Source organism: Prionailurus bengalensis, chromosome C2 (assembly GCF_016509475.1).
Source record: "Prionailurus bengalensis isolate Pbe53 chromosome C2, Fcat_Pben_1.1_paternal_pri, whole genome shotgun sequence".
Classification (NCBI taxonomy): domain Eukaryota; kingdom Metazoa; phylum Chordata; class Mammalia; order Carnivora; family Felidae; genus Prionailurus; species Prionailurus bengalensis.
The window spans coordinates 98787167-98808494 of NC_057350.1; the positions used below are offsets into that span (position 1 = coordinate 98787167).

The 21328-nt window shown below is 37.0% G+C and overlaps 1 protein-coding gene across 1 annotated transcript in view; it reads left to right on the forward strand.

Moving 5' to 3' along the window:
• The window catches only part of PDCD10 (programmed cell death 10), a 46189-nt gene that overhangs the window by 12524 nt on the left and 12337 nt on the right, over nucleotides 1-21328 (forward strand). Inside the window, exons 2-3 of the mRNA XM_043594968.1 lie at nucleotides 7078-7285; nucleotides 16159-16212. Coding sequence (XP_043450903.1) covers nucleotides 7190-7285; nucleotides 16159-16212 — 150 coding nt within the window. The 5' untranslated portion in view covers nucleotides 7078-7189. The remainder of the gene's footprint in view (nucleotides 1-7077; nucleotides 7286-16158; nucleotides 16213-21328) is intronic.

Genomic DNA, 21328 nt, shown 5'->3' on the forward strand with positions numbered 1-21328 from the left:
AAAATCATATGACTTCACTCATATGAGGACTTTAAGAGACAAAACAGATGAACATAAGAGAAGGGAAACAAAAATAATATACAAACAGGGAGGGGAACAAAACAGAAGAGACTCATAAATATGGGGAACAAACTGAGGGTTATGGGAGGGGTTGTGGGAAGGGGGATGGGCTAAATGGTTAAGGGGCACTAAGGAATCCACTCCTGAAATCATTGTTGCACTATATGCTAACTAATTTGGATGTAAATTTAAAAAAAATAAAAAGAATTTTAGCTTCCCATGATACTACTTTTGAACCTCTGGTAGATCGCAGTAATAAAATTTTATTATCACTGAAATTTGGAGTTTCAAAGCATTTAAAATTATGTAGTTTTATCCCCTCTTTGTTTCTGCTGGGAAAACAAACCAGTGATTAAGTGAAACTTACACAAAGTCAGAACCAAAAAGAAGCCCTGTCTCAGGTACTTAGTTTTTTACCTGTGCCCCTTCCCTGAGTCTCGCCTTGGCAGCTAGTTTTTCTGACTCTCTAGGCACTGTTCTTTTGATACCAGTGCTTTTCAGCCTGTCCTGTTCATGAAAATCATCTGGGTTGTCTACTCAAAACACAGCTTCCTGGACCCTTTCTTGGAGATTCTGATTGAGTCATCTTGGGAATGTTTTTAATAAGCACTGAAGTGACTGTGAAGGCTTAGGTTGTCCAACATTTAGGAACTGCACCACTTATGCACCCTTGCCCTTAGAGAAAGTTTTGCTTTCTGCTAAAAGCTGATACTTTCTGGATCTTGCTCCTATGTAAAGCAAGGCTAATCTATGTTGGAAATTCTTGCACTTTGAGAATTTTGTGAACTATTAAGTTACATGCCAATTAAGTCCTATGGTCTAAAATACATCCTCTCACCCTTAATAAAAATGAGACATTAGAATGTATAATCTGCAACTGTTTTGTTTCTCTAGTTTGATTTGGTTTTCATGTAAATTTCTTTTGGAATTCTGATTTTAGTTGCAATCATCTGATGCTAATATTCTCTTAGCTTACTATACTAGGAAGAGCTTGGGATAACGAGAAGTAGTGAAAACTGGTAAATGTGACCGGTAAATTAAAATCTTTGTTAATAGAATTAATTAGATTTCTTTGTATGTTTTTGTTTTGGTAGGCTTGATATTTCAAAACTATTAGCAAGGCTGGTTTAACTTATAAGTTGACCATCTCTTATTAATTTGTTCATTCAACAAACATTTATTAGTGTCTACTATGTATCTGCTGCACTAACTAAGGTCTGTATTGGTAAAAAGAAATACATTTATAAGTAGTAACATAAACATGAATCTGCTTCTGGCTAGAATGAATAAATTTCTTTTAGCTAAGTGTTCATGACGAGATTGGAGACCCAAGCAAAATAAATAAATAAAACTTTCCTCTTTTTTTTTCTTTTTTTGAACTTTCCTCTTTAAGAAAGGAAATGAGGGGCGCCTGGGTGGCGCAGTCGGTTAAGCGTCCGACTTCAGCCAGGTCACGATCTCGCGGTCCGTGAGTTCGAGCCCCGCGTCGGGCTCTGGGCTGATGGCTCAGAGCCTGGAGCCTGTTTCTGATTCTATGTCTCCCTCTCTCTCTGCCCCTCCCCCGTTCATGCTCTGTCTCTCTCTGTTCCAAAAATAAATAAACATTGAAAAAAAAATTAAAAAAAAAAAAAAAAAAAAGAAAGGAAATGAAAGGAATTATAAGAATTTAAGACCAGGTGAGGGGGCTAAGTTCTGGAATTGCCTATAGAGAAAAACAAGGCAAATAGACCTGCCTACAAATGTTTTTGTTTTGTTTTGTTTTGTTTTGTTTTGTTTTGTTTTGTTTTGTTTTGTTTTAGAGGAGTGCAAGCCAGGGAGAGGGGCAGAGAGAGGGAGAATCTCAAGCAGGCTCCACACTTAGCACAGAGCTGGATGTGGGGCTTGATCTATCCCATGACCCTAGGATCATGACCTGAACCAAAATCAATTCAGAGTCAGATGCTCAACTGACGGAGTCACCCAGTCACCCCCTGCTCACAAATGTTTTTAAGTGTAGAATTTATTTAGGAGCTTATTTATTTAGGAGCTTTCTTTTTCTCCGTAAGAACTTTGTATTTCAGTTCCAGGGACTTCCATTTATCCACTCCTTATATTTGTGAGTAAATAACTTTAGCTCTAGAGTTATCTCATGCCCAGATGAATTAAAATGAGACTCTTTCAGGAACTGCTGATTCTGAACCTTGAGATCTTTCTGAGTGTAGTTCTTTAAATGGACAGACTCCTGTTGGTTCTTTGGGCAGGGCAGGGCAGAAATCCTCTAAGACTAATCGTTTTGCAGTGGAATGGACAAGAACCTATTTTTGTTTTCTCCTCACTCTAAACAAATAATGGTTTTAAGTGCAGGGAGATATTTAATACTTATTCATTGTGTGTTAGAGATTAGCAGTGCTATTTTGATCACTCAAGGAAATGAGAAAATATAAATGAATAGGTTGCTTATATTCTATTTGTATTTGTATCCCCATATCACAGAGGGTGTTTTTGAAGAAGAATTTGCTTAGAAGTATACCTTTTTGGGGCTCCTGGGTGGCTCAGTTAAGTGTCCCACTCTTGATCTCAGCTCAGGTCATAATCTCCTGTTCGTTATTATCAGGCCCCCAGTTGGGCTCGGTGCTGACAGCATGGAGTCTGCTTAGGATCTCTCTCTCCCTCTCTCTCTGCCCCCCCGCCTATGCGTTCTTTCTTCCCTCTCTCTAAAAATAAATAAATATACTTTAAAAAAAATATATACCTTTGTGTTACTGGTCTTGTAGTTCTGGTTCTTGGTTTTTTTGTTTGTTTTTTGTTTTTTGTTTTTTGTTTTGTGTGTGTGTGTGAGACTAATTCCTTGTGAAACAAAGCTTACTTTGAAATCAAAACTTTTCCCCCAATGCAACACATTTGAAATGGGAAAGTAGTTGTTATGTTGCCACCATACCCACAATAAATTTTTATTTATTGTTAGTTAGCAATTACTACCATGGCAAGTCATTTTTTTGAACTGTGGTTTCTACTGTACTAGATGGTGGATGTGGTGACTTCTTAAGGCCTTTCCAGGTTTGGGATTTGGAGTTATTAATCTTCAGTTGGCTATGCATACATGACCCGCACTCACCTCAGAAACCAGTAGCCACTAGAGAGCTGAAACTGTTAAGGTGCTGCCCAGCTGCTCAGGGCCTGACCACACCCACTGTGAAAGGAACATCCTTCTCAAAGGGGCAGGGTCTCAGCCCTCAGCCCTTGATCAGCTTAGTACCTTTGCTATTTGGGTAACAGGCTCTTTGTTGATGGGAGTAATTGCAGGTTGTTCATTGAACCTTTTCAAATAAAGAAGCCTGTAGAAGGAATGACAGCATTTTTTTAACTTGTACTAAAAATGACAGAACAATTTAATATTTAAGAAACCTAATTGAAATTGTTGATTTTTAATCTCATGTAAACACTGATGAAACCATGAGTGGCCCCAGTTTGTGAATGTGTGCTTCCTCTTTAGCCACCTCTTTAACTCATAATATTGCTATAGTACTTTCTTTGTGATGATAAATAGTAGCTATCGTACCGCATAGTTTTAGAGGTGAGAAATACATACATGTGTTTTCTTAAGTTTGAATCATAAATATCTCAAGTGAAAATTTCCTGACATGGGACAATACTACTGATGAAACACAATGGAAAAAAATTCAATACAGCTGTTTACAAAAGGTAAAACATTAAGTGTTTGAACAGATTTATTGGGGTAGATGGGTGGATGCCAGCAGGAATCCTGAAAGTGACTCTAGCCACTTTTACTGATCACTTCCATCTGCCTTTATATATGCAGGGATACACATATGTTCAAAAGAGAAAAATACAAAAATGATCCAATTGAGCCTACTTTAATTTTTCACTTCCTTTTTACTGAGATCATTAGACTCACCAGCTGTCAGCTCCTACAGGTAGTTCCCCACCCCCCACCCCCCACCCCCACCCCCACCCCCAGTATACAAGTGACACTACTCTTTGTTACTCGTGAGCTCATCAAGAAATCGAATGATTTTGGGGAGTCTGGGTGGCTCAGTCAGTTAAGCGACTGAGTTCGGCTCAGGTCATGGTCTCACAGCTTGTGAGTCCTGAAACAGCTCAGAGCCTAGAGCCTGCTTCAGGTTCTGTGTCTCCCTCTCTCTCTGTCCCTCCCCACTTGCGCTCTGGCTTTCTCTCTCAAAGATAAACATTAAAATTTTTTTAAGAAATCAAATAATTTTTTTTTAAGTTATTGTCCATGCTCAGGACATTTAAAACTTTTGACCACCTTCTCTGAAACACCTTGTTTCTGTGATACTGGTTCTCTCTCCCAGTTCTCCCACCATTGCAATATAGTATCCTGACTTCTCCCTTGTAATACTAGTTGTTTTCTGGCTTTCCTTTCACTGGATAAGCTCCATGAGGTCAGAGACTGTCTTGTCTTGTTCACTGCTCTGTATTTAGTCCCAGGTCTAATACTGTATAGGTAATGAGATAACTCTTCAAGTGTTGGCCCTGTTCTGCTATTTCTCACTTGTTTTTTCATTGATACTGATGCCTTCAATTACTGTCTATACAGTGCATCCACTGTCCATCATTTTCATTTTGACTACTATCCTTGCATTTCAGCCCCTCTTTTTGTTCCAAGTTTAATATGAAATAGTATTCACAATTTATTTTTATAATGTTATTTATTTATTTTGAGAGAGCCTGCCTGAAAGTGGGGGAGGGGCAGGGAGAGATGGTAAGAGAGAATCCCAAGCAGGCTCCACACTGTCAGTGCAGAGCCCAACTGCAGGGTTCGAACTCAAGAACTGTGAGATCATGACCGGAGTCAAAATCAAGAGTTGGATGCATAATTGACTGAGCCACCCAGGTGCCCCCACAATTTACTTCCAAAGTGGAAAAGTAGAATACCAAAGTTATGTAGTTAAATAGAAACAACAGGGCCACAGTTGATATTTACCTACTTCCTCTTGTTACTTGCTCAGATCTGGTTGGTCTTTTATATAAATATACTAGATGTTTTAAGTTTTCCCTTCAGTTTGTGTTCCTCCGTTCTATCTTTAATGGTATGACCAAAGCAGTCTGCTTAAATAAATGAACTCATCAGGTAATGTTTTTCTGTTACCCTATGAGATAAAACTTAGGAATTAGCCTTTTTATTTTTATTTCGTTATTTGGTTCTGTGAAGTCAGGGAGCAGCTTTTAGCTCAAAAACGAAAAACTTCCTGTGTTTAGAACTACCAGAAATGGGACTAAACTGTTTCAGTAGGGGTTGCATTCTGCTTCACTTGTAGGGATATGGAAGGATAGATAGTAAGCAGTTCTCAAATTGGACAAGTTATTAGAGCTTTTTGAAGCTATACATACTCCGGGCCTTTGATTTTATTTTTCAAACTGCTTAGGTCTTCCACAGTCTGGCCCAGATGAGTTTTTAATGATTAGGGTCACATCCTGATCACTCCCTACTGCATCTTATACACAGTAGGTGCTAAACATACATTTTTCAGTGAATGTAACTTCTGGGCATTTTCCTGGGTAGATGAGCTGAGGTTCTTTTTTTCCTGCTCAAACTTAGTTCTTTTATGTGGAATTATCAGATCTGGATTGAAAGTATTATGATTAAGTCTTGTGCCCCTGCATGTGTGTTCTTGGTCAAGTCATTTACCATCTCAGAACCTGCTTTTCCATCTGTAAAATTAGAATGGCAGTTGCTGTAAGTTAGTTACATTGTGAAGACTAAAAGCATGTGAAAAATGTTTTCTAATCTGAAAATGCTTTGTAAATGGTAGAAATTATTCAAAACTGATGGCTTTTAAATATATATTAATATATATTGTTTAAAATATGTCACTAATATTACTCTTTCACTTTACACTTAGGCTCATTTTTTAGCCTAGCAAAGAAAATAAATACAGTTGCTTTCTCTTAAAAACCAATATATTTCCTCAGCTCTTCAAGGCAAAATTTCCCTCTTAGATTGTTAAATTCTTAAAGTTTTTATTTATTTTGAGAGAGACAGAGAATCCCAAGCAGGCTCCGCACTGTCAGCATGGAGATCAATGCAGGGCTTGCGCTCATGAAACCATGGAATCATGACCGAAACCAAGAGTTGGATGCCCAACCAACTGAGCTACCCAGGCACCCCAAATTCTCAGTATTTTATTTTGTTTATTTTTTATTTTTTCAATGTTTATCTATTTTTGAGAGAGACAGAGTGTGAGCAGGGGAGGGGCAGAGAGAGAGGGAGACAGAGAATCTGAAGAAAGCTCCAGGCTCTGAGCTGTCAGCACAAGGCCTGTCTCTGGGCTCAAACTCATAAGCTGTGAGATCAGGACCTGAGCTGAATTCAGATCCTTAAGCACCTGAGCCCCCCAGGTGCTCCTCAGTATTTTAATTCCAAGCTGTCAGGGTCTGTGTCTCTCTGTACTTAAGTTTTTGTGCCAGATTTGGGGACCAAGGTATGAAAAGTACCACTAGCAAAATTAAATAAACATTTTCCCCCCAAATAGACCACATTTGATAGAATTTTCCCAGTTTTAAGATTTATCTTAAATCTCTGGTGCTTGGCTGTGTTTAGGTGACAAAATCAATGAACTACTAGCAAAAAAATATTTTAATCTAAACACCTTAATTCCTTATTCTTAGTCCGTTAATGTGGTTCTCTATAGTTACAGCTTTATATTACATATAAATGTTATAATTATGTATTTTGTTGGTACTTCCTTGTATTTTTTGATTGTATGTAGTGGAATTAGATGCATGATTATTCCATGGTGCTTCAGAAAGCACTGTCTCAGTTGAAGATGAGTGGGTTCCTGAATCACAGCTTTGTGAATTAGTACCTAATAAGGGAAATTTGTTGTAAGAAAGGGCAAATTCTTGAGTCTGAGGAGGAAGAGATGTCTCACAGATCTGGGATACCTTCATAAGTAAGATATATTAACAAATCAGTTGTTCATAAGATAGGGACTGGGAAAGAAAGTTACTGGTGTTTGTATAGTAAACCTGTGTTCATTCTTCCCTTTTAAACAGGTCAGTATATGTTTTGTGCCCTATTTTATCACAAAAAAGAGAAGAAATACTGCAGTGAATGAAGATTCCTCTGCATTTTAGCACTGCCTTTTCTACTGTAGTTGGCTTTTGAATGAGGATGACAATGGAAGAGATGAAGAATGAAGCTGAGACCACTTCCATGGTTTCTATGCCCCTCTATGCAGTCATGTATCCTGTGTTTAATGAGGTAAGTCGGTCAACATTTCCTCATATGGTCTCTGCAATTCTTGATGCCTGCTTCATTTATTCATTTATTCCTTCATGTAACAAGTGCATAAATTAGTTTCATCTATGTGTTAGACATTGTACCAGGACTGGACATAAAATAGAGGGAATGGGGCACCTGGATAGCTCAGTTGGTTAAGCATCCGACTTTGGCTTAGGTCATGATCTCACGATCTGTGAGTTCGGGCCCCGCATAGGGCTCTGTGCTGACAGCTCAGAGCCTGGAGCCTGCTTCAGATTCTGTGTCTCCCCCTCTCTCTCTCTGCCCCTCCCTTGCTCATGCTCTGTCTCTCTCAGAAATAAACGTTAAAAAGAAATTTAAAAAAAAAAAAAAAAGTGGGGGAAGAAAAAACCTAGACATACTGCTTCCCATCTGGAAGTTTCACTATAGAGAGAAAGACAAATAGTGAACAAAACAATGCAAGTAATTATATAAATGGGAAGTTGTGGTAAACAACAAAAAAACCCTGTTGTTACCTAGCAGGTGGGACCTGCTTTAGGGGTCAGGACCAGCCTCAGTGAAGATGAGACCTATACACTATGATAGAAAAGAGATAAATAAAAGGGTTAGACAGTTGAAGAGTTGGAGATAAGCACATTTTAGGTAGCAGAAGAACAGGCACAAAAATATCCTGATGAATTCTAGTTAGTAGTGTTAAAACATTTCTACTGATAAAGGGAAGATACCATTGCTTTAGTATCTAAAGCAGATGTAGTTGCTTTTTTATTTGAGGAATTTTCTAGGAGTTAATAATAGTACATTTGCACTTTTTCTTTTAATTTAATATTAATATGCTAAGATTTGTAGAGAATTACAGAGCTGGAAGTTCCTTACAGACAATTTAATCACCCTTCCTTTTAATTGTGAGCCAAGTTCCTATTACATAAAATTGCGTTCCTGAAATTACTTAGGACTAAGAGCTAGGACTCTCAATTTAGTGGCTTCAGCCTTTCTGTCCATTTAATTAAGGCGTTTTTTTGTTGTTGTTGTTTGTTTTGGGTTGTTGTGGGGTTTTTTGCACTTAATTATAAAGCTGTCAACAGCATTAACCTTATTGTTGCTACTGTAACCTGGAAACCCTTACCATTTCCATGGACTTTTTATTCCTTTTTGTAAAGTATTTATATTAGAGTAAGATTCTGGGTTTCAAAGCCATTTCTCCCATATTATTAGTTTTATTGATCATGTATTTGATGCATTTATGGTCTTAAGTCTTAGGGACAAGAGAGAACGATTCATCCTCTTCAACTTGGAAACCACAGACATAGTTGCCATTTCAGACATACACTTTGGCGTTCCAAATGCTATTTGTCAAATAGTGTTATGTTCAGTGAGGATAAAAGAAAACTCAAAAACAGTGGCTTGGATACAAGTTATTTCTCTTGCAGAAAAAACTGTGGCAGTAAGTGGTCCAGTGCTAGTATTATTATGACTCAGTATCATAGTGCTTGGGCTGCTGATTCTCCATTCATCGTGTTCTAAGTTGTCTGGAAGGTACAAAAAAAAATGGAGCAGGGGGTGAGGTGTTTTTTTCTAGCTGATTCAGCTTCCTTAAAGTAACCTTTTTGGAATTCCTGTACAAGACTTCCATTTACATCTCATTGGCAAGGACTTAGTCTTATGGCCACACCTACCTGCAAAGGATGTTGGGAAATTTAGAAGTTTTGTTACTAAAGAGGAAGCAATAGGAGGCATCTTTTGAAAAACGTGTCCCTATTACACTGGTACCATGGTAGCAATGGAGGTACTCTTTTAGGTCTGGTTATATACCCATCTCTGCAAGTATAACCGACACTCCAGTATGTCCACCAATTTGTTCTAATACCTACCATTTATTACAAGACTACAGTTATTGTTAGAAGCAAATGCTTCAGTTCTGTTTAGTACATATTTACTAAATGTCAACCATTTATTTGCTGAGTAGCCTGCTAGGGCCTAGAGATGTAGAGAAGAAAAAGGCAATATACCTGTCCTCAGGAATTGTGGGGAGCACAGATGTTTAAGCAGATACATCATTTAATTATCCTTGTACCATGTAGGAGGTAAGAAGATAGTCACTAAGAGCTGTTGAGTAACCTTTGTTGATGATTAGTGTTTAATTTCTCAGGAACTTTGAGAAGCAGTATGGCAGTTCTACCCAGAGGTGCTCTCTCTTTTCTGGTCTATATAGCTACCCCTGTAGGCTTTTGGCCCAAGTTGTTTTGGGGCATTTCTATATTCATCCAGTATTTTGAGTCTTTATTTGAAGGAAGGGCAATGTGTATTGTAGAGCTTCTGTTTGACTCTCTGGTTAGTGAAGAGGAATTCGAGAAGCTTTTTTTTTCTAACAGAGTGATCTTTTCCTACATATGGAAAATGGATTTTATTTGAATCTTCACTTTGGAAAATAGTTACATAGATATGAGATTCTGGTAAAATGCACTATTGGGATTGATACTGATCCATCTTTTCTAATTTATTCATGTGTAAGAAAAATTAATTTGAAAGAAAAAGAAATGGCTATGAATGGACTGGTAAATCTTTTCCAGAAATAAAGGAAATGATTCTTGCCAGATGATATCTGAAAAAATATGTGGGTTAATGGGCCCAGAATTAGAACATGTTGCCAAATGATTCATAGTTGGTTCAAGAATTAGTTGTTAGAAATGAATTTGAAAATGAAATGGCAAGAGGTAGCCGACTGAGAGATACTATATCAAATTGTCAGGGTCTAGTTCTCGAATTTATGATCTAACACCATGGTATCAAGCTTTGTATAAAAATTATTTGTCATGTTATTTAAACACAAGTATTCAGAGGGGCGCCTGGGTGGCTCAGTCGGTTGAGCGTCCGACTGCAACTCGGGTCATGATCTTACGGTTTGTGAGTTCGATCCCCACGTCGGGCTCTGTGCTGACAGCTCGGAGCCTGGAGCCTGTTCCGGATTCTGTCTCCCTTTCTCTCTGCCCCTCCCCTGCTCACACTCCATCTCTGTCTCTCTCAAAAATAAACATTAAAAAAATTAAAAAATAAACAAGTATTCAGAAATAAAGTCTTTTAGAAATAGTGGTAGTAGGTCCCCTCTCTGATAGAGATATGAATGAAATCTGGGGCTTGATTTAGGAATGGCATAAAATAATTGTGCCTTTAAATGTGCAGTGTTTGGTTGGAAAGAATACAATACTGACATTGTTCTCTGACATTCCAGTATATTAACGTAGCATCCTAAATAAGATACCTAATCAGTTAAACACTAATATTTAACTATAGTTCAAACATAGATTTTTTCCACAAGTCTACTAATGGGAAAATTAGAATCTAGTTTGGCTCTGTTTTTCTGTGCTATGAGGATTTAAAGATAAAATGGTTGTCGAATTAATCTTATAGAAAATAGTATCAGTAGAGATGAATGTTTTCCTCTGAAGCTAAAAGCTGCACTTAATTTTGTCCACAGTGTATTGTAAGTTTAAAAGCTGATGCATTCTCACCTTGACATTACATCCGTAGTAGTGACAGTGGTAATCTGGAAGTCATCTTGTAGAACAGAGTTTTAGATAGTAGGACATCCTTACACCTGGGAAATTTGAATACTGTTACTCCAGCTCACAAAGCAAAGTTATTTATGGTATTCTGGGAGTTTGATGCTTGCTAAACTTAATGAAGCTATGCCAAGACCGCTGAGAAAGGAGTAGGCTTCTTATTTAATCAGCTGCTGCAGAGTTCAGAGTCCCAAGTATATTGCATGTGTTGTAAATGTACTGTGTAATCGGTCTCCTGGTTGCATTATGAAATAATGAGTTTATAGAAGCCTCATGACAAGTCTTAGATCAGATTCTCAGGTACTGTATCACTGTCTACTGATTTTTGTGTATGGAGGAGGAGAGAGGTATAGTTCAGTTCTTCATTCCAGGAAAAGATACACCATGTATCATTTTTTCCTTTGACTTTTTATTTTATTTTTTTTTTAATTTTTTTAATGTTTATTTATTTTTGAGAGACAGAGAAACAGAGAGTCAAAGTGCTAGCAGGGGAGGGACAGAGAGAGAGGGAGACACAGAATCTGAAGCAAGCCCCAGGCTCCGAGCTGTCAGCACAGAGCCCAACATGGGGCTCGAACTCACGAACCGCGAGATGATGACCTGCGCATTAAGTTGGTTGCTTAACCGATTGAGCCACCTAGGCACCCCTTCCTATGACTTTGTAGAGGAATTGTTTTAAGGTGAAGTATAATTTTTTTTAATTGGAAGAAAAAAATCAAACTCCAAAATTTGAGCACGGTAAACAGAATCTTTCATGTAATTTTCTGTAGACCATTCTTAAGGAGACATTTTTGTAAAAGTTAGGTGGCTCTGCTTACCTTTTTTGCTGGACAACTTGGCAACCCCAGGAATGGATCAATTTAGAAACGGTTAACTGCATTTATTATGTGTAAAACACATGACTGCATTTGTCTTCTATGTGGCAGCACAGAAGTTAGTAGGTGGCCTCTTGATTCTATCTACTTTTGTCCTAGGGTTTGGTTTTTTGTTTGTCTGTTTGTTTGTTTGTTTGTTTTCTTTTTTTGACCTGGTTCATCTCATTTTCATTTGAGTCATAAGAAGTGTACCTTTTATACTGGTGTCCTGGCCCTGTTTGGTTCCTTAAAGAATAGGATCAGTAGTCTTTGTGGGGAAGGGAGAAAGATGTCAGCATGGGGGAAATCATGCTTGATTTTGAGGAAGCAAAATTTAAAAAAAGAAAAGTCTTATGCAAGACCTGTAAAACTTGAGCAGCCAAAGGGTTAAATGGATTTTTTTTCTTTTTTTTTTTAATTATGGGTGTAAGAGACTGGGTTGATACGTAGAAAAGGAGGTATAGGAAAGAACTAATAACTTTTGGAGGGACCAATGTAATAAATGAGCTCTCTATGGAATCAAAATTATGTGTAACCTTTTGAAATATTTTCATGAACATTCTAAAGCAAAGTTTGTAGTTAGTACTAAGTGCTCTCGGAAGCTATCAAAAATAAGTTCCAGGAGGAGCTCACAAAACTGAGAGTAGGCAGGATGTGAGGTGAGCCTTGCTGTTAGCTTCACCCAGCCTATCATAACCCTCTAGGTAGGACTTGAGGCACTTGTCCTTATATTTTTGGTGAAATGAGATATTATGTGCCCCTTTCTCTCGTGCTCATTTTTTTTTTCCTTTACCCTTTTACTGGTGACATGGAAATCCTAGATGGCTGAGCCCCAAGGAAAGTCCCTCCTTGTCCAGATAGATATCCATTAATCAAGGTGTAATCATATTTTCCTCCTCCTTAGAATTCAAAATGTGGTGTGTGCACTATCAATTACAGCTAAGAAATGATGGATGTTGGCTCATTACAGATACCCTAGCCAACAACTGTTATCTCAAAAGCTAGAAAAAGCAACTGGGCTAATTAATGAAAGCATTGGAAACAAAATGGAAATTCTTTTCTGTTCTGAACTTACATACAGTGTTTATACCCCCATGTGTTACCAACCTGAAGAAATACATAAGTGGGAGAATAGCCAAGGAAGAAGATTTTAAGAGGATACCCTCTTTAGGACCATTCAGATCTCTCTTTCATAAAGACTTTTTGATAGTGATCCCATCAGTGTCCGTGTAGTGGCTTACTTAAATTGATCTTCTGGGGTTCCAGGACTATAATCTATTTCTTTGTATCTGTTACACTGACCTCCTTACCCATGGTAGAAACTCAGGAATTTGTTAGTTCTTAAGTAGTTGAAGAGGTTCAATCATAGGGGGACTGCCAGTCTGCAAAGGGTGAATTCAGGGAGGCTGGGTGGCATTAGTGGCTTGTGCATAGGTTTTGGAACCAGACAGAACTGTTATGAATTCTGCCTCTGTACTTATAGCTACTGAACACTGGGTAAATTTATGCAAACTGAATTTCTGCCTTTTAAAATAGAGATGATGATCGCTAGTTACAGATTGTGAGGATGAGATACTCTATAAAAATACTGTATATAACAAAGTTCATTACAGGTGCTAAGTAAATGATAATTGTCATTAGGATACAACAGAACCTTACATTGTCATGAAAGGTAGGATGAACATGATTTTATAATCAAATCATCTATCACAAGTGAAAGATCTAAAAAGGAAGCACTTTTTATTCGGGAAGATACAAACATATCTTGCTGCCTGAGTATTACAGGCTGAAATTATAAATAGATTCAAGAACAATTTAGATAAATTTATGGATGAGAGATTAAGTGCAATTCAAAAAACATATACGTGCCTGCATGGCTGGTATTCCCTGGGCAATGTGGATATCATATGAGTAATAAAGCCTAGTGGGTTTATTACAAGTTGTGTGGGTATATAATGTATCCCAAAATGACTCCCAGCAGAGTTCTGGTGAGGTGCTTCACAGCTCACAGATTTGATTTAGTATATACCTGACTTTTCCTTTTCTTTTCTAAGATACACTTATGTAAACTTAATCTAGAAATCCAGAGATGCTGATGTCTGTCTTGGTACTTTTATTACTTCACAGAATTTTCTGGGCCTCTTTTACTTGCCTTGACCCTTTCACATAACAACCAGTACAGAAAGAGATAATAATGCTGACACTTGAAGGTACACATCTGACTCAGACCTTTGACTTGCTGAAAGAAAGAGGTCAGAGTGTGGTGTAAACCCAAATAAGGAAATGGTTCCTATCAGAGTGGAAAACATTCATCCTGTCTGCCTGCCTCTCCCTCCCTTGCACAAGAACTTGAGATGAGAAGAGCTGTATTGTTATTTTAATCTTAAGTAGTATTCATTATAATTAAATGAATTTCATGGAAGAAGTTTTCATTTTTGGAAGCATACTTTCTTTAATTTTATAAACTTACATAGTTGCTTCTTTGTTGTATTTGCCTATGTGGTTCCCTTGTATCTTCCCGGCGATGTTAGTTTTACAGGATTTGTAGAAGCCAAGCTAAATACTGAATTAAATGGTCTGTTATTTATTTTTGGAGATAAAGTATTTATCTTGGCAGATTTTGTTGTTTTTGCCTTATGTTTCAGGTGCATAACTTGTAGGGAGATAAGGTTCTTGGCATTTCTGTCTTGTTTAGAAAATAAAGTGTAGGCCATTCCTTAAATACATGTATGTATGTTTATATTGTTTATAAAGGCAAAGTTACATTTTATTGCCTCCAAGGATTGAAAGGAATATTTACTGCAAAATATGCTATGTTCATAAGGTTTTTGTAAAAATATTCCACTTGCATAAAAATCTATAAAAGTTACATTGTTTTTGAACATTTAATATTGTCCCCAGTAAAAAAATATATACTTTAGGATACTTAGGTGGCTCGGTCAGTTGAGTGTCCAACTTCAGCTCAAGTCATGGTCTTAGTTAGTGAGTTCGAGCTGCATATTGGGCTGCTTGCTGTGGGGGCGAAGCTGCTTTAGTTCCTCTGTCCCCCTCTCTCTGGCCCTCCCCCACTTGTACTCTCTCTCAGATATGGACATTAATAATTTTTTTTAAATATAAAGCTTAAAAATATACACACACACACATATACACATATATATATACACATTGAGTTTTACTGAGTTAATTGGCCCAATCCTTAGAGACCAAAGGAATATGAATTCAACCGAAGGTAGTTACTTTAAGCCTAGCGGCTAACTCTTCAACAAATGGCTTTTTTTTTTTTTTTTTTAACATTTATTTATTACTGAGAGAGCATGAGCATGGAAGGGGCAGAGAGAGAGGAGACACAGAATCCAAAGCAGGCTCCAGGCTCTGAGCTGTCAGCACAGAGCTCGATGCGGGGCTTGAACTGACAGACTGCAAGATCATGACCTGAGCCAAAGTCGGATGCTTAACCAACTGAGCCACCCAGGTGCCCCAGCAAATGGCTTTTTTTTTTTTAATGAAATTTTATTTATTTATTATTTTTGGCTCACTGAAAAATGAATTCTATAAAGTATATAATAAGGACAGTTATTTTTCATAATTGTAAACCTCACATTTTGATACTAAAATTAAAAGCTTTGGAATTCAACTTTTGAGACAGTATTTTAGGTAACCTTTTTTTTAATCCTGGTAACATAGAAGACAGATGATCCACAGTCTTTATTTAGTATCAAACCTTTTATCAGTGCTATTTTCTAATTAATAAAATATACTAACGTCAGCTTAATTCCTGGCTGAGGAATTGTAAAATAATTAAAAGGAGTAAAATGCAAAGAATCTTAAATAAATGTTTTCTTGGTATTGATCATTTTATATTCGGTGCACACCCAACTTACCATGTACTTGCAATAGACTATTGAGAATTGATCTTGAATCCCATTTTCAATAATTGAAGTAAATATGTTTATTCTTTCTGTAGAGACTTAATATTATTTTGTATTCTATGCTTATTTTAAATCTACTTTTAAAGTAGAGCTTGTCTTCGTTTTTTCGTTTTTGTTTTTGTTATTTTGAGAGAGAGCAGGGAGAGGGAGAAAGAATCCTAAGCAGGCTCCATGCCCAGCAGGGAGCCCTATGCTGGACTTGATCTCACGACCCTGAATTCATGACCTGACTCAAAATCAAGAGTCAGAAGTTCAACCAACTGAGCCACTCAGGTGCCCCGAGTGTGTTTTTCTTCTCTTCTCTTCTCTTCTCAATGAAAAACTCCTATATATTCCTTAATTTCTCATGGTCTCTAATGAAAATTTTAGATAGCCTGTGTATTTGAAGAATTATGGTGATTTAGAATAATTAGCAAGTGTTTTTGTTAGTCAAATGATGGATGTATTAGTGTGATTACTATAGAGTGGAATATCAGAAATGTGCTTTTTCTAAGAAAATTGATATTAACAGTGATTTAAAATTTTTATTACAGCTAGAACGAGTAAACCTGTCTGCAGCTCAGACACTGAGAGCAGCTTTCATTAAGGTGAGGTGCACATAATTTATTATGATTAAAATGTATGTTACGTATAAACCTGAATATCATGTGATAATTGCCACTTTATTTCCTTCTAGTGAAAACCTCTCAGCTATCTCAGGTCTGTTTTAGTGTACTCTTTAAAGCTTAAAACACTTCCAAAAAGTGAATTGACACAAATGCTGTTTCCTTAGCATTCATCTTTTTATCACTTTTATGCTTTTGAAACTAATTTCTTTGGAGTCTCTTCTCTTTAGCTTTAGAGTATATTTTCAATTTATTTTCCTGTTGTTTGACTTGATAAAACCTTTTGGTGATTCAGTTAGTTGGGTGACAGACTTTGGCTCAGGTCATGATCTCACAGTTCGCGGGTTCAAGCCCTGCATCGGGCTCTGCACTGACAACTTGGAACCTGGAGCCTGCTTCAGTTTCTCGGTCTCCCTCACTCTCTGCTCCTCCCCTGCTCGGTCATGTGTGTTCTCTCTCTTTCTCTCTCTCTCTCTCTCTCTCTCTCAAAAATATCAAAAAAAAAAAAGCTTTTTGTAAAATTATAATTTGAAAATATGTTTTTCATATTGCTTACTTACAGAACCTAAGTATAAAACAGTATTTTTGATGGGAAAATAAGAACTGTGTGTAGGTCAGATTAAGGATACCTTTTCCTTATACGGTCGAGTCACTTAGAGTCAACTTTTTCATTGTCTCCAGATTTGGAGACATTTAATAATTACTAGCCACGTACTATTTAATAATTACTAGCCACGTATTGCTGTTGAATACTTAAAATATGGTTGGTTCAAATTGAGTTGTACTCCAAGTATAAAATATACACCAGATTTTGAAGACTTAGTACAAGAAAAAGAATGTAAAATAACTCAGCAATAAGTATTTTATAGTAATTACATACTGAAATGGTAATATTTTGGTTGTACTCCTAAAATGATTTCATGTGTTTCTTTTTACTTTTCTAATGTGGCCACTAGGAAATTTAAAATTACAATGAATGACATTTGTTGCTTGAGTTATATTTCTGTTGGACATCCCTATCCTACATATTGGGTGCAGTCTTTCATATAAAACTTTATTCATCCCCCTTCCTTTCCCGGTACATATCAGGTGCCCAAATCTTTAATTTTTATTTACTTTGTGTGTATTTGTTTCTGTCTGTAGCTAAGATAATTTATATTTCAGGTAAAGTATTTTAATGTTTAAATCTAAAAAAAAAAATGTATAGTTAAGTTTTATTGGAATAAAACCATAATGCCATCCAGCTTGATTTCTTTTTATGGCAAAGATTAGTTTATCGATACCACTCTTTTTTTTTTTAATTTTTTTTTTTAACGTTTATTTTTTTGAGACAGAGAGAGACAGAGCATGAATGGGGGGGGGGGGGGGGGGGGGTCAGAGAGAGGGAGAATCTGAAGCAGGCTCCAGGCTCTGAGCTGTCAGCACAGAGCCCAACGCGGGGCTCGAACTCCCAGACCGCGAGATCATGACCTGAGCCGAAGTCGGCTGCCCAACCGACTGAGCCACCCAGGCGCTCCTATCGATACACTCTTAACTGGTAGCATAGACTATGTCACTAGACATCTCTCCTACCTCACCATAAGAATTTACATTGTATGTATTAGATTAGAGCTATTTTGATGTGATTAATACTCTAAAATGCACTGCCTGTATATGTGTACATAGTAGCTTAATTAAAATATGTTCTGACAAATCATTGGGTTAATGAAGAAAATGAATCAAGTAACACCATCAGTGTTGTGTTTCTTTTTTTCTTTGAGTTTGGTGTGGTTTTGGAATGGCATATTTAGTCATTAGGGAGGCATGATGGAAACTGTTTTAAGCTGACTTTCAGCCTATTTTCAGTGTGGCCAAAGAAGGGAAGGAAAGGCAACTTATTTCACAATATAGTATTGAGGGACGCCTGGGTGGCTCAGTCAGTGGAGCGTCCGACTTCGGTTCAGGTCATGATCTCACAGTCTGTGGGTTCGAGCCCCGCATCAGGCTCTGTGCTGACAGCTCAGAGCCTGGAGCCTGCTTCTGATCCTGTGTCTTCCTCTCTCTCTGCCCCTCCCCCACTCTCACTTTGTCTCACTCTATCTCTCAAAAATAAATAAATGTAAAAAAAAAAATTAAAAAAAACAACAATATAGTATTGATAAGGCAAAAGTCCATTTTTCAGCTTTTCTGATAGCAAGAACAGAGAGAAATTTCTCCTGCTCATCATAAAGAGGACTCTGTCTGAAGTAGTAGATGATATCCTCAATGTTATTTCTAAAAGAGACAAAATAATTTTGTTAAGCTTTTTCTTTTAATATACTTATATATAATCTGATGTTTTAACACTAAAGTACAATTTAAACTGTGTTTAAAGTATGTGGTTATGATAGATCTGGTTTACCATATGGATAAATTTTATTAGCCTTGGCACTGATTCTTAATTGGGGAAAGTGGAAGTTTTTTGAGAGGAAAACAAATTAGTTTGCCTTGATTTTATCATTATTATCATATTTAATTTGTTAATGTTTTAAATGTTTATTCATTTTTGAGAGAGAGAGAAAGACCCTCATTGTGAGTGGGGAGGGGCAGGGGAAGGAGCAGAGAGAGGGAGACAAAGAATCCGAAGCAGGCTCCAGAGCTGTCAGCACAGAGCCCGAGGAGGGGCTTGAACTCAAGAACTTGGAGATCGTGACCTGAGTCAAAGTCAGATGCTTAATCAACTGAGCAAATTTAATTTGTTAAATTTCCAATGGAATTAAAAGGGCATGCCTTAAAAAGATGAAGATTTTGTGTTTTTAAAACTAGAACTTATTTGACAATTTTTTTTAAGTTTATTAATTTTGAGAGAGGGGGAGAGGCAGAGAGAGAGAGAGAGAGAGAGAGAGAGAGAGAGAGAGAGAGAGAATCCCGAGTCAGCTCCACACTGACAGTGCAGAGCCCTATGTAGAGCTCAGACTTACAAACTGCAAGATTTGAGCCCAAATCAAGAGTCGGATGCTTAACCGACTGAGCCACCCAGGCACCCCTGAAAAAGATTTTAAAAGCCTCACTCACCCATATATCCCTATTAATATCCATAATATATATGCCTGTGTTTCCAGCTCTTTGACCACAACACAGTGTCATCTATCAAGGTTTAATATTTATTTGTATTATTATCACAAGAAAAAGGATTAAAATAGTTTCTCCCAAGATGAAATACTAATGAATACTATCTTTTAAGATACCTGTTCTCCTTGGTTCTTTTTCCTCTTGGAAAGGTCTGATAGGTTTTGCTGTTGAGAATCACTGAATCACAAGAGTGGATGTTACTGCCTTTGAGGATAGTTTCCTGTCATAGTTGGGTTCTTTATAAAAATTGGACAACCATAGAATTCAAGGTTGTATTCTGGGGCAGACCTGAAGATATAGATAGATAAAGTCACCAGTTTAAGCATAGATCGGTTTATTTTGTCAGTCAGAAGAATTGGGTAGATTTAAGGCATTTAAAATTAAAAGTAAGTAGCTTAATTAGGATTTCAGCCAGAAGATACTAAGACTATAATTCCGAAGCTATGTGCCTAGGCACCCTGCGTCCCCACAGCAAACTCAGATGGGTGCCATGAGTTATGTTAAACATCTAAAGGAACATAGTGATGCTAAACATCTGTTAGACCCTGTGAACTATGCTAGCTTGAAGTAGTTTGCAATTCCAACATACTAGATTAAGCCCTATTCCTTTCAATGATGTCCTATCTTTATGAGGTTGGAATTTTGGCCATTGCTGTGAGAAAAAGCAGGTACCACAAGAAAATCAATATACAACAGGAAGTGAGGGCAGGGTCCGATCTGATTCCAACATTTGAGAATTGTGCAGTGCCCAACAGGTGCATACATCTCAGTAGCAAGTAATCTTGGTTATTTAAGAATTTAAGAAAATATTCTTCTTTCAATTTATGTATTTCTTAAAGACGACTACATTGTTAGAAGAACGCAAGTACTTATTAAGTTGTTTGAACCTAACTACTTAATACATAGCACTATTAAGGTATATATTTCTTAGCACTAAGAACACTTGTGAACTGAGAAGGCTCGATACTTCTGCAAGATTTCTGTAATGCTCCAGTTTGGGCAGTTTCCAGACCAACTTGATGTTGGAAACTTTATTCTCAGACTGTCAGCATTTAGTTCTTTTGGCACCGTATTATAACTTAATCAGAGAGAGATTGTCTTCCTGCTGAAACTTTTTGTGAGCAGGTGGGGAATGCGCTCCTGCCTCCTAAAACAATGCATTATATAGGCAATTTAATGCTACTCAGAGAAGGAAGATAAACCACTGTTATCAAATACGGGCTTATTTACATAGTGTATATAATTTTGTGACAATTCACCAAATTAATGTTGATACCATCTTAACCCATATTTATACAATTTTTCTTTGAAAGGTAGTCTTGTATTTTAAAAATAGATTCTATCTTACATATACTCATGGAAGGAAAAATCAAAACAGGTTATAAAGGGAATGAATTCATAGGATACACTTTATTGTTATTAATCATCTATGAAAATGACTTCCTTAAGTAGCATACGACGGCAGTTAAAATGGTCCCAGGATTGAGATAAATGTGCATATTTTCTTTTCCCATTCCATCCGAAAACCTTTCAGTGTTTGGTACTTGAAAAACAAGATGTTATAATGGAAAGAGCATAGGAACAGAAGAAAGCTAGATCTGCAGCGATACCAGAAAGGAATTGTAAAGGCAGAGGTTAAATGTGCTTGACACATAAGGAAGTAAATAGATCGCTATCCGATTATGATCATAAATGGTGTTTCTATTTGCCGTTTAATATTGGGCAAAAATGATAAGAAATGATCAGCACAATGATTCAAATTGACAGGCATCTTAAAACAAACTTAGAATGTCATTACAAAATTTTTAAAAATAGTAAAATGGGACAAAAATCACTGGGAAAGACCCAAATCAGAAAGTTAACTTTGGTAAGCTCAGAACTCCTATGTTCAGTCCTGAAATGGCTGGAAGATTTTAGTGCCCTGGTGAATGTAAGTAACATAGAACCAATACAAACTCATTAGTGAGACAAGCTCAGGAGATGGCAAAAGGATGAAATGATGTTCTGT